This window comes from Ruditapes philippinarum, unplaced genomic scaffold (genome assembly GCF_026571515.1).
Source record: "Ruditapes philippinarum isolate M1 unplaced genomic scaffold, ASM2657151v2 ctg7605_1_1_1_1, whole genome shotgun sequence".
Classification (NCBI taxonomy): Eukaryota; Metazoa; Mollusca; class Bivalvia; order Venerida; family Veneridae; genus Ruditapes; species Ruditapes philippinarum.
Window position 1 is genome coordinate 1 of NW_026858334.1, and position 14,640 is coordinate 14,640.

The 14,640-nt window shown below is 31.5% G+C and overlaps 2 protein-coding genes across 2 annotated transcripts; one reads left to right on the top strand and one right to left on the bottom strand.

Annotated features, from left to right (window-relative positions):
• Nucleotides 1-2,132: 2,132 nt before the first annotated feature.
• LOC132752868 (neuferricin-like) lies at nucleotides 2,133-5,708 on the bottom strand. Its single transcript, XM_060743254.1, has 4 exons — nucleotides 5,378-5,708; nucleotides 4,681-4,821; nucleotides 4,234-4,420; nucleotides 2,133-3,087 (listed from the first exon to the last, which is right to left on the bottom strand). The coding sequence occupies exons 1-4, from the start codon at nucleotides 5,658-5,660 to the stop codon at nucleotides 2,874-2,876; spliced, it is 825 nt and encodes a 274-aa protein (XP_060599237.1). The 5' UTR covers nucleotides 5,661-5,708; the 3' UTR covers nucleotides 2,133-2,873.
• Nucleotides 5,709-7,228: 1,520 nt separating this feature from the next.
• Nucleotides 7,229-12,530, top strand: LOC132752869 (uncharacterized). The gene is made up of 4 exons (XM_060743255.1): nucleotides 7,229-7,491; nucleotides 8,476-9,224; nucleotides 9,834-9,982; nucleotides 10,643-12,530. Exons 1-4 carry the CDS (start codon nucleotides 7,438-7,440, stop codon nucleotides 10,828-10,830), a joined length of 1,140 nt encoding a protein of 379 aa, XP_060599238.1. The 5' UTR covers nucleotides 7,229-7,437; the 3' UTR covers nucleotides 10,831-12,530.
• The last annotated feature ends 2,110 nt before the right edge of the window (nucleotides 12,531-14,640 follow it).

Here is a 14,640-nt window from a genome sequence, read left to right on the forward strand (position 1 = left end):
AAAAAAAATTGTCATGATAACAGAAGGTGATATAAATATAGAACACATAAATGATCAAATAGATAGCTACTCGTGACCGTGATTCAATGTCTTTAAAGAAGGCAGAGTAATACGAAATCATTTACACTCTACGTAATTTACATTCTTACTGAATAAGTAATCTTATCAACACATGTACCTATTTACAAATAAGCCATGATAAGAAAACAATAGAGAAGGCTATTCTTATAACAACATGCAATAATATAAATAAAGGTCAATAATATAATTCAATACTAACAGTTATATACATTAAACTACAAACTGCATGGTTCATGTACATGTCTGTATTCCGGTTAAAACATTTCACACACAAGCTTAACGAGCTTAAAATATTTAAAAGAATTTCCTGCGTTTCTTGAGGTAAGCCAAGCAAAACAATACTCTTACCCGACGGATTAGAAACAAGATTTTTTAATTACAGCTGCCCATATTTTCTTACGAGTGTCTAAATTCTAGGGGCAGTAGCATATTTCATGAAGAACAAAGTCTTCATATAAACAATTATATTTTTCAGATTTCCACAAAGCGCGATTTGCGAAGGGAGAGTAAACAGGGTTTCCTAGACATACCCAATAATGTGTAAGGATTATCCCCCATTTGTAATACTGTGTTAACACTTGAAACAGCTCTGCAAATGCACTTTCCTTCTTTGGTTAGATAACATATTCATGTAATATTCGTGCCCATGACAATTTAATGGACCAATACCGCCTGTTACATATGAATACATAATTTCGCTATTGTACTTTTCTATTACCACATACACAATCATACTGACTGCAATTTTCATGTAATCTTTTGTTTTCCTTGCCTCAGAGAGATCACCCTTTCTCCAGATTTTTACCACTCTAATATCTACATGTAACTTAAGTATTATTAGAACGTACTGGATTCATATTGGTTTGGCATCCTCAAGTTGTTTAATATATATAGAACAAACACAAAGTTGCTAGTTCCAACTCTTAACATTGAGCATGATGTTGTTTTAAACATTTAACTCAAGTAATATGAATTAAAATGCTTAATTGGATTCAAAAGATAAAGTGCACACACTGAATTCTAACAGACAGCTGGACAACAAGAGCATGTAACATATAATAATCCTTTCAGGCATATAAAACATAAAATGGTAGAGTATTTCTCTGTTAACAAGAAAGTTTATATATAAGAAAAAAAAGCACATTTTTGTTATTTTTACTAATTTTACTTATTAATAAGCAATTTTCCAAAAATGCATAAAAAAAACTCATATAAAACAATTAGAAAATCACAACATTTTACAAATAAGTAGGCAAACTTGATATAAAAAAACAGAAATTTAATTTAGGACCTTAATTAAATATCTGAATAGGTAACATAGTGGAAGTATGAATAAAATTGTAGTCTGAGAAACAGACATTTATGTCCACAACAAAAAAAAAAAATCCAGTGAAAAAATTAGCATCTATTTCTGTGACCATAAAGAAGTAAACATTGGATTCCACAAATCACCATTTTGATTGGCTGAAACATAAGCTGAGAAAGCCAAACTATCCTTTAGATAATTATACCTGAGAAAATCTAAAAGCGAAAATGAGAGCAAATCAACAAAAAATTCTGAAAAAATTCTTAAAGTCATTTATTACGTTAAGAAATGTCTTAGATATGATCTTGAGAATGTTCTTCATCTCTTAACATGTATGCTATATTTATATAATTAAAATGTCTTGCTTTGAACTTGGACTCGTCCTTTGTGAGTCATTTAATATCAAAATGGCAAAAAAAATTAATCATTTACCTGCTGGAACCTACAGTGACTAGTAACTGCCATCAGTATTGAGCCCAGCTATACTGTTGATAGCTCTTTTTTGTGTTTTAATACTGACATCCCTAAACCTTTAATGGACTGGTCATAGTTAAAATTCAAAGCAAGGAAAATGCATTTCACAAATTCAGCAGGTCTTGGGTCAAGCAACCAACAGTGTAGAACCTGACTTTAAACTGGTGGTATGTCAGTGAGACAGAATTGTTTACTGTAAGAATTCCAAGACATAAATAAATTGTGAAATTATAAACAAATCTTGTTCATGAGCATAGAAATATGATAAAAGCTTTAACTTTTCAGATTATACCTAAACAAGTCTGCCATAATTTGTTCATCAAAAGTTGTAGTTCCTACTTCAACATTTTACCCACCACCATGTCAATTTTTATCAGCATGTGAAAATTGACTACTGTACATGTATCATGCACACCTGAGAAACATTTTGTTGATAATTTTGATACATGTACTTTTAAAACTCATTTTAGAAAGATCTCATAATTACATTAACTATATAGATACATTTCACACATAACAAAAAATTTAAATAAAATATCATATCATGAATACAAATATATCTAAAGATGGAAGACACAATTTTGGGTATTAAATCACTGCTTTAATTAAAGTAATTTCTTGATTAAACAATCTCAGACTACTTCAGAAAAATAAAAATAAATTCCCTGTCCACTTCTTAGAAATAAAGCAATGCCAAATTTTAAATCATAGCACCAGCATTGCCAAATATCTCAACCCATTTCCATAATACATGAACCTTTCTGTAATACACCAGTCAAGTGTAATCCTGCAGTCACCCTGAGAAATATGCGGTCAATTTGGTGGTTTTGTTATGATACAAAAGGTTTAACATTCATATGGGTATTTTACCATCACCAACCCCCACCCACATTCCCCCCACTCGCAATTGTGGTCTTTACAGAAGGGTTGGTCATGAAAAAGTTAAAGTCCCTGTTATCCCGGCAGGACAGGAGCCTTGGATTACAACTGACTGGTGCATAAAGCTATATAATCACTCTTTGAAGAAACACTCAAAGGAGTTTTCATCACAATCATCATATGTTTTCATCAGTGGATTGTCCAAGTCCCCTCTATTGTTATGTTTAACATTGTTATCAGATCCTGATGGTGGCCCAAAGTCCTTCACACATGCACAACGTGGTTCTGTTTTACCAGGTTGAAAATAACGTCTAGGTACACCTGCCCAGTCTCTATTAACTCCTCCGCTAAAAATTAAAAACAAAATGTTCATCAAATCATGAAATGTTTTTATCAAAACTAAATAGAGGATATTGAATAAGTGTTAGTTCAATATTGAATTTATTGAATGAGTTGAATAAAAAATATAAGAGCCTCTGGCAAGCGTGATATTAATTCATTCATCAAGTTCAATAAATTTAACAATGAACCTACATGAATATATTATATAATAATACTCAATTTATTACATACCTATAACAGAAACATTTTTCAGTTTAAACAATCATCTTTAATTAATACGCCTATAATAATGATACTAACATTTAGTGCTCTTTTACCTTATGTTTGTATAACATATTAGTGACGCCATGTCAAAATATATGCATGGCCATGCCCCGACCATTTATTCAGAGTAGTAAAATATGCATTGTTATGTGATTAAACAAGAAATCAAGTAAGAACTAGGATAGTTTTACAATGCCCATCTAGCTATGAGCTATCTCATCATAATCATACTATTACTTATGTTTCATGTTTTCACTTCTATATCCTTTGATAGAAAATTGAGGGACATAAAACAAGAGTCAATAATGCTTGAAGATTTTTATAGTGTCTAAGGGATCAATCAAGCCAAGTTTATGTGTGACCACACATACAAAAATTAGAGGCTAGACACATTATTCATACAGAAAATCAATTAAGGGAAGTAATCTAATCTACTTAGATGGAAATCACTGAATTTATTTGGGTACTCTTTATGCTGTAATCAATAATCAATTAATCATTCACTTCAGAATGATGTATCCAAAATTATGATCTACTTTCACCTCTGGTAATGCCTTCAGACACTTGACAGAGAAATTTCATTAAGAGTTTTTTTTGCATATAAAAGACAATGCCAAACAAAAATGTTTAACATCATGTGGTCACATGACACTATAAGTGATGTCATAACTATCTAAAATACTGAGTTTGATTACTCATTCCCTTTTCTTTCTCTCTTTCTTTCTTTCTTTCTTTCTTTCTTTCTTTTTTCCTTTCTTTCTATCTATCTTTCTATCTATCTTTCTTTTTTTTTTCTTTCTTTCTTTTTCTTTTTTCTTTCTTTTTCTTTCTTTTTTTCTTTCTTTGCCAGCATGCAAAGGGTTAAAGAAAACAAATAATTAAATTACCTCAATGTTGAACACCATGTCCTTCTACCCCACCCTTGTTTATATTCAAAGTTACAAGGTGGGAATATTTTCCTGTCATCTTCTTCTGACAATTTTGCTCTCTTTGCCTCTTGTAGTTTTTTGTTAAACTGTTTCAATGCCTCTGTTGGTTGACCTTTATCATCATAATAATGCCCAATTAACCGACCTATAAAAATGTCAAATAAATATGTCATTCACCAATATATTTTCAACTTTGGTTAAACAAAAATACTCATAGATTAGAAGGAATAGAAGAAATATAAATATAATAAACTGAAATATATATAATAATTCTCATACTTCTTACAAGTACTTATTAGATCTAATTAATATTCAAAATAATGTTATCTATAATGAAACCTGTATAAGTTTATATCTATATAGCTCTCAGGTTCTTGTACAAATGACAAATAACTTTATATTTACCTATATGTTTATACTGCTTTCTGTAAAATTCATTCCATTCTTCTATTCCTAGATAATCAGTAAGTGAGAGACCCTCTGTATCTTCTATAAGTCCTTTCTCTGTAAAATCTCCAGACACATATGCCCTTGTACCATCTTTACCTAAAATTAAGAAATGTGTTAATTTTAATTGAGACTTTTATTAGACCAAGCCTCCATGATTTTAGATATTCACTTTTGGCAAAATATTTCCAAACTAAATACATGCAATTTTAATATACTTACTCTCCTGTTACATATACAAAATTATATAACTTATGTATATTTAACACAACAGTACCATACTGTAGTTGTATTTACAACAGTAAAACTATTGAAGGGGGGCATAATTTGACATGCAGCAGTTTCATATATATTAGATAATAAAATAAGTTTGAGCATAGCCCTACCTTTACTTTTCCAAAGTTACAAAAAAAGTTTTTCTGGCATAGCTCTACATTTACTTTTTCCTCAGTAATTCCCCTGACTTCAACAGAATCATTTGGCACCATATACATGTATGTGCACAGGCAGTCGGTGCGTGCCTTGGATAGTATACATGTACATGTACATGACCACGCCCACTTATTTTGTAAACACTAATAAAAAAATTTTTTCACTCAAAATGTTTTTAAAACATTTTATTTTCAGTAAAACGCAATCATTCAATCAATGTCACCTGTGAAGAAGTGATATCCTCCGCCTTCTCCATAATGTCTTTTACCTTTAGAAACGTCAAATACATCACCAAGTATTGCTAGGTATACGTACGGCGATTCCTTGCCAGTATACTTTGATAACTCGTCTTTTGTAAAAAGTTTCTCATTTGATGTCAATGAAGTCGATTTGAATAATAATGAGCCGGGTATCAAGTCAGTTAAAAGTTCAAATGCTCCGGTTGTTAATAAAATTGCAATGACAACAACCAAAATTGAAATAAATAACAGCAATTTAGTAATCATGCTTTACTTCCTCGTTTTTCATGTATATAATCTGTAATGATAGTAATGAATAGTTTCTCGCTTATTAGCCATTACTGTGCTTAAAAATCTGTTGGTTTAAATAGCAATAGTATATCATCAGAATAATTTCACAACAAAACTACAATGTAAATATATTTATCGTATAATATCAAAAAATCGTTCGATCACTGAAGGTGTTACAAATTAAGATTTTAGTCAACTTAATTAAGTAGTATAGCTATCCGTTCCTTTCACACATCAAATTAGTGAAAGAGAGGCCCGACAACTGTTTTGGGTTTTAATGATCTAAACTACAATTTCTGCCAGTTGATATGTTTTGTCAGTGCATCAAAAATGTAACTTTTGCAGTACTATGAACAAAGTTTTATTAAGTACTTCGAGCTACGTTTTAATAATTTATTTATTATTTTTATGATCCAAAATAAATTAAATATTTTTAAAGTATAATGTATCATCATAGATCATTCTCACACTACATATGTAGTTGCACAAATGTATTCAATAAAATTGCTCTTATCTCTTGTCCTTGGAGATGTGGGTCTGGGTTCTTCCACAGGAAAAAATGAAATCTGCACGCTAAATGGTGGCTTCTAGTGCACTTAATCAGGCATTTTCCTATTCAGTTTAGGAAAATACTTGGCACAGTTTCGGAAATTTTGCGTCATAAAATCGCTTAATTGGGAAAAATATTTCGTACATTTTGAAACATCATGCATGCTCTTTTGGCATAGTATTTTGAATGGTGCAACATTGTTTATTCCACCCAATACAAATATCATTCAAAGCGTAAAAATACATAAAAATTTGACAATGAAATGTGGGAAAACATCTTTCCATTGGAATCATACTGAAATGATCAGCAATTTTGTCAGTTTGGATGACGGGAACTTCAATTTGATTGGTATTTTTTTTAAGATTGGAAAAAATAATTTTATTAAATCAAGCATATATTTGCCATTGGGAATGGATCTGGAGACACTGGGAAATAGAATGCTTTAGATGCACATTTTAAAATACACGTGTCTCCATTTTTTCCCACAAAATTTCAGACATGCAAAAGTGTTAATAATATACTTTATTCGGTAATTTTGAACACGCCATTCTAAATATTTATAATGATGATGCATTCATAATATCGGGACTTGTTTTCAAAGACACTGGAGGGCCCGGCCTCCCTTAATTTTGATTAAAAAAATTAATAGCATGGCATTTTAAACTTGTAAACTGAATTTTAGGGGGAAACTGAAGAATTCTTCATAGGGAGACTTAAATTATATTATAAACGGCCCTCCTATAGAAGGCAAAAACAATTCAGCCGCGATGATGTATAATATAAACTCTTATAAACCCTAAAAATAAAGATTATTTTCAAATGCTTATATATTGTTTGTCTCAAAGTCAGATTTATTGAAAGTGTTATATATACTTGTCAGAAAGAAGAAAAAGAACAAACTGTCATTTGTACTTTTAAAGCCATAAAAGGGCCATTGACAAGACATCAATATATACACAAAAAGCAGAAACATGTCATTGTGACAAGAAGTCGAGATGGCACGTGGAGAGGTCCATTTTTGTTAGGTATCCTTATGCCTTTGTGAAAAGTCTTACCGTCAATGACTATATGTTTAGTCCCAAAGTGGACGGGCCTTTGTATTATCTCCCTTGATGACAATTTGCCACTGATATCAAATACAAAAATTGATCGAAATATCCACGTCAAAATGAAGCGAATTATAATTTTCAATGTCTTGAAGCAATGACAGCGAGTTTAACCAAACATTCTGTGATTTCACGTTGTCTCCTCATATTTGTAAGTTTTTAATATGAAATAAAGATCTCACCATAATGTACCATCTTTCGGATATGTTTATTTTAGGCTATAAATTAGTTGATATAAGTTTTTGTTCAGTAAACCTGTTCAAAAGATTATTTTTCTCATTCATATAAATCAAAGATTATATAATCTGATTTATTATCAATCAATTATTCTATTCATACAAATAAATATGTGGTGGAACAGTCTGCACATATGCAGACAGTTTTCCCAAAAATTAGGGAGAGAACATTCAGGGAGTAACCGCAAGGTGAGAAACGTGGGAGAATAGTTTGACTACATACTTTCTATGGCAGAGACATTTAGGAAGAGATTTACAATTCCATAAGGGCAGGCATTTGATACTTTCACGTTCACCTGATGGTGCCTTTACTGGGGATTTGTTATTCTGAGAGTCAAAATCCCTGCTATTCCAAGTACAAATGTAGATGGTGAATAAGCACAGGTGTTCGGCGCGTTGATTGTTCACTACCCCCGGGCCAATTCCCCCCCCCCCCACTCTTAGTCTGTACAACCCTTCTACCCTTCAAAAACCATGTAAACTGCAGTATTTTTCATTTTAAACATGTTTTAATATTTGGTATATGCTTTTAATTCAATTACCTTTATCTCCCACAAAAAATAAAAAAATTATATATACTGTATATATAATATTATTATTATATATCATTTTTTTTTAATTTTTGTGGGAGATGAAGGTAATTGAATTAAAAGCATATACCAAATATTAAAACATGTTTAAAATGAGAAATACTGCAGTTTACATGGTTTTGAGAGGTATGAGGGTTGTAGAGTGGGTGAAAAGGGGGTAGTGACCAATCAACGCGCCGAACACCTGTGTGGATAAGGGTAACATTTAGCTGATGCATGCATTTATTTACATTTTTAATTAAAATAACATACATTGTATTCTTTTGTCTTAATATAAATATATATTATTATTTGTATGTTAAATAACAGATCAGTCATGCCGCGGTTGCTTCACAGAAAATGGAGGAGACAGAAAACATAGGAGCAAGATTAGACTTTGATACAAACCAAGACATATTGTTACATGACAACCTGGGAAAAAGTTTTCTATCTTTTGAGCCAAGAATTCTTGAAAACTCCATGCCATTCCTTTCAAAATGGCCATCTCAGCCATATCATCTAAAAAACTTAATATTCAAATCTTTTAAAAATAAAGGGAAGCTTGAAAATGATGTGGAAGGGAATCATTTAAAGACATTTTTATCTAAGGGTAAAGAAATGAAGAAAAATCATGATATTGTGTATAAACAGAGAAGAGTTTTACAACACTGTTTGAGAGTTAGGAAGTCTATAAATAGAAGTAAACAGTGTTACCACATTTTACATCAGTATTATTTGATAAATAGTGATCTTACAATAAAACATGAAAATAAAGTTAAAAATTCTGATGTATATAGGAGTATCAAGTTTAGAAACAGAAAACTTTTATCAAGTTCTGTTGTAAGACAACGAAATGTAAAAAATGTGCCAAAATCAGCTAAACTTGGAAGGCGGAAATTCCGAAGTGATTCTGAAATCAAGCAGCTGGAAACAGGAACAAATATTAAACAAAGAACAGAATCAATACCTCTTAATATTTCATCAAAAGATTCCAATGCATCTAAAGTAAATCTTGAGAAATTGGCACTTCAGGAGCTAAAGGAGTATGAAGAATTTGTATCAATGATGGAGCAAACATTGTAAGTATTTTCAGTTGTCATTGCAGATGTTAAAATGATGTAAAGGTAATGCATTTTATAGCCTAACTCTACATGTAAATGTCATGCACAAGGCATGCTCACCAACTTGACAGCTTTATATTCCTGATAATAGGGTGACTAAAATGCATGTGTCAACCACTTGGTGAGTCTTTCAATTTTGACAACCCTAATAATGGTGTCTTGTAATTTATTCCACCCTTTGAAGTAGGTCTGCTTGAATACTGTGGGATGAAGTGGAACAATGTAAAGCTGATTTCTTGCTCAAAGAAATTAGCTGTGTCATTGATAGGACTTGAACTTGTGCCCTCTTGATCAGGAAGTATGTGTCAAACCAGTGGAAAACTGCCACTCATTAAGCAACAACAATGAAAATATTAATTTACTCTCACAAATGCATTTGCAAATGAATTTCATGTTCAAACACAAAGCAGGGGTAATCAACATGCATTTAGATTTGTTTCAAAATGAAAAGTTACTTTATTATAGTCTTGGGTGAAAACTCACTGCAGGATGGAAACCAATTTGAAATTTTAACAAACAGTAATTTTAGTAATTTTAAAAAAACAACTTTTATATCTTATATTGTAGCTCGAAAGATCCATTGAGGGCAATGTTGAGTGTTTCATTCCTGCTGATAGTAATGATGCTGGCCGTCAAACTGTGTGGAATGAAACCAATGAAACAAGAACGAGAAAACCTCGACTTTCATGAAAATGTTCATTATCTGAATATACACGGTAAGTGCATTGTAGCATTTTCAAATCATCTGGGCTTATACCATAGAGAGTAATGTTCTGAAATTAGGTTTATTTTTAGGTATAAACTTTTTTAATAGTAAAATACGGTATCATGATTGGTTTCCAGACTCAGAAGTTAGTTTATATACACTTTCAGTAAAATGTGCACATTTGTATTGGCAAAGGGTTCAAATATACCTTTGTTGGCAGATCATTTAAAACTGCAATTGTACCAATATCCTTGTGTATTATTGAAATTGACCTCCATTTCAATAGGCAGTTTCTTATTGTATCCACTGTTAAGTATTGTGTCCGCTATCACAGATTTACATGTAATATAAATCCGTGCCGCTATTAATAATTTTATGTGTCATTTGATAAAAAAGTGGATCAAAATGCTGGTCTAAGAGAATACCCTATTAGTCAGTTGTGAAGGACAAATTGTAAAGGGAAAACTTACCAACAAGTGCTGAAACTAATTCTTGCCTGTAAACTTTAACTCTCATAAGCTTTCATGGAATGAATTTGTAGTCTCCTTTTTTTACACATGTACATGTAATTTCTTTTTCATTGAGACGTATTGTAAACAAACAAAAAACTTGTTTTTTTTCAATAATACTGGCTTTAACATCTACTTGACATCTTAAAATTGCATTGCAGACATTCTGAAAAGAAAGCGTCCATATTTACCTAAGTATTTACTAACATGGGAAAGACGACTACGGCGGAAGTTTAAAAGGCGTCAAAGGATTAAAAGGGTACGTGAGCAGGAGGAACAAGCCGAGAATGTGATGACGGACAACAGTGAGGAAGAGATGCTGATATACGGTGGAAATTGTGACTTTTAATGCAATAAGTTTAGTTTATATAGACCCTTTTTTAGTTTGTGTTTGAAGCTGTTAGCTTTTAGAAACACTTTTTGATCCTTTTTTGGAACCAATCAATACTAAGCTGTGAGTGTGAAGTTTCTTGCTCAAGGGAACAACCGCTTGTTTCTGAAAGGGTTTGAGCCCATGTGGCTAGCAACCCTTAGATTTTTAGTCAGATGCATTTACCACTCAGCCAGGACACTACCCTTTTAATGCAGTTGTTTCTAGCTGGATAATTGTATTATATACCTGTACATATTTTACTATTTTTCCTGCAGGTATCACATGGCGAAATAATGTCTCGCAGTAAAAACATTTGCCTTTATAAAAGTTTGATCTGAAATGATGTTACGGACATAATGTCAGTAAGTTACTGGTGCTAACATGATTAAATTACCAAGACATACAGTATGAAATAAAGGAGTTATTTTAAAGATATCTTGATTAATTTGTTGTATTTGCCTCTAATGGATATTACTAGAACATATCACAGAGTGCATCTGCACTTTGTTAGATCCTGACCTAGGAAAACGTCTTGAGTCAAATGCATGTCCTAAATTAAGATATTTTTAAATGTTAACTTTTTTCTCAGAGCAGTGTTGTAATATTATTTTTTGTTTAACTTTCTTAGAGCAACTTTGAAAGGTGTCTGTTGGTATAACAAATGTTGTAATTTTGTTGTATTTTTCATATATGTTTAATTTTTGAGGTATTTATATCTAGAGGTTTGTATTTTACTGAAAGGAAAGAGATTGTTTTAATCAATTTATTTGTTAGTTACTATGTTTTCAGTATAAGGTAATGAACTGTCACAACATTTACATATTTATTAATGTATTATAATTACCTGGTATGTTACATACTGGTTGAATTCTATGAGCTGTAATGTTGTAGCTATTATATTAGCAAACTGTATACATGTGTTGTTAAATGTTATATAATTATTTATGTTAAATAATTATAACTGATATTGTGGATATGTTGCGCATCATTCAGTTTTAACTCATGAGGAATAGCAGGGGAAAATGAGTTTTTACACTTAGTATGTTACTTCAGCAATTTTTTTATGTGCACAAACAGTGGGGCATTTTTCTTACTCGCAGTGCGAGGGCATTTAATGAAAATTGTTCAATCTGGCCGTCCCACAGGGTGGGGTCCTTTAGAATTGAATGGTCCTAAAAGTCTTGTGCAGTTGAGGGAGAAGGTCCACTGGTTACAAATGACATTATATGCCTAGGTTTAGTGTTAAATTTCAAATGCCTGTCTGAATAAGCTAGCTACCTTCCAAACTCAATAACTAATTACTTTTACAGTATATGCTAGAAAAGTTACATGATAGAACCCTCTTTTCAGAGAAAATACAATATGCATTACTTTTACTTATATATTTGAAAAAAAAAATCATTTTGATTAGATGAATATTTTTATATCCCTTGAGAATAAAGCATGTTCAGTTCATTTAATTCTGAGTGCTAAAAAATTTAGATTAAAAAATTGCTAGGAACTTTGGATTCATGTCTTACCTGAAATAATGCTACAAGGTGCATGTAAGGTAGTGATTGAAAAGATTGAAAGTGGGCTAATGTTCTTTACATTGTCATATCAATTAAGGACAAATGACCTTGACATTGTTGTACCCCCCCCCTCCAGGACAAATGACCTTGACATTGTTGTACCCCCCCCCCTCCAGGACAAATGACCTTGACATTGTTTGTACCCCTGCCCAGGACAAATGACCTTGACATTGTTGTCCCCCCCTCCAGGACAAATGACCTTGACATTGTTGTACCCCCCCCAGGACAAATGACCTTGACATTGTTGTACCCCCCTCCAGGACAAATGACCTTGACATTGTTGTACCCCCCCTCCAGGACAAATGACCTTGACATTGTTGTACCCACCTCCAGGAAAAATGTCCTTGACATTGTTGTACCCCTGCCCAGGACAAATGACCTTGACATTGTTGTACCCCTCCTTAGGACAAATGACATTGAAAGTGTCCAGCTGATCTCCCTATGTTTGAATTCCCTTAAAGACAGTTTGATTATTGTTTAGATATATTTGTTGGGGCATGTATGTTCATTTAGTGCAATAATGATTGAATTTCTCTTGTTATTTTGTGTGTGAGTGATATATTATTTTTAAAGTCAGAGTGTTTATTTTGTGAAATCAATGAGCAGATATTGAAAGTTTTTGTGACAAAACGAGATGAGTGATGGACTTGTAATGCTTTCAATTTGGAAACCCTTAGTTGTTATTTAATAAAAATAGTTTTAAAATTACTGGTACAATAGTATAGAGTCTGGTCAGACTGCACAAATGTACAGACTGACTGGGCTGTATACTGGTGGTACCAACAAGTCACTATCTCCATTTGTACTCAAGGTGTTAAAGAACAATAATATTAATATGAGCCTTTGAGACCATGAAGAAATGTCCTATCTGCAGATCCAAATTATTTCATTTTTCTCATTTTAAGGGACAGGATTAAATGCAATTGCATCTGTCATGTCATGTCTATCAATATTATTTTGTTACTTAACTTCTTTATACATGTGTTTGCTATCTGGATTGCAAAGAAAAATTTACTCTCTCACTTTCTATTTTACAAGTATTACACATTTCCTGTACATATCATAGAAGTATTCTGTGCAGATTAATTTTAGTTTGGTTATGTCCCTTTTTAGGGATGTTTTTATGTCTCTGTTGAGCAGTTTCTTTATTAGTTGATCCTGTATTTAAAGTATTTGCATTAGTCTATCATAATGTTAGTAATTTTCTACTACATGTATAATATTATGTAGTTACTTTAGTAATTGTGCATATCATTTTGGTGTCATAAAGTATAGAGCATGGTTTTAATCACAAGGATTTTGCTTTATGCATTAGTTTTATGTTAACTCTATCATGGCTTATTTCATGTACATTTGTTGTTTTTGCTATGTTTCATTTAAATGAAGGAATTAACGTAGTCATCTGAATTTATTATCTATAGAAATTAAATGTTAATGTGTGGAAATGGCAGAATAAGCCCTTACTCCATTAGTAGCAGAGTAGAAATTTGATGATGAAATTAGTTAATACTAACAAACATGCAAAGTTTCACTTAATTGTGAATGCTTATTCATTTCTAAAACTTTTAATATACATGTATACCTTTCTTGATTTTAGTTGGGTTTTTTTTAAATCTTAAAAAAGATAGAAATGATGAAGAACAAATGTCTTACACCTGGTAAAACATGAGCAATTTTTAATCTACCGGTTCCTGTCTTCAAGATTTACACAATACAAGAATTCAACATTTGGAAAATTTAAGATATCTTTTAGAAATTTATAACTAAAAATAGACTGACAGTTTCCAATCATTTGTTGTTCAGATTTGAAGTTAGTGACAGAAAGTTATCATGAAGACTTAGAAATACAATAAATAGTTGAGATATTAATTAAAACTTTGTTGTTATTGTTCAACTTTTTTCCAGTTTTGAAATCTGAATGTGTTCACTTTTATTTAAATTTATACAATGTCTTAATATTTTGTAAAGAAACTTTTGTACAAGTGGTTATTAATTTGCAATATTTAACATTGTTTATTTGGTAATTATTTTATTAAAAGGAATTTTTACAAATTGTGATTACTAGATTTATTAGTAAATGTTACGCAAAAATTGTGCAATGAGTTTGTTGTTGAAAGTAAACAAATGATTTATTTACCAGTGTGCTCACATTTTGTATTGAGCATTTTTTTAAATGAGACATTTATAATTGTACATTTACATGTATAACATTTAT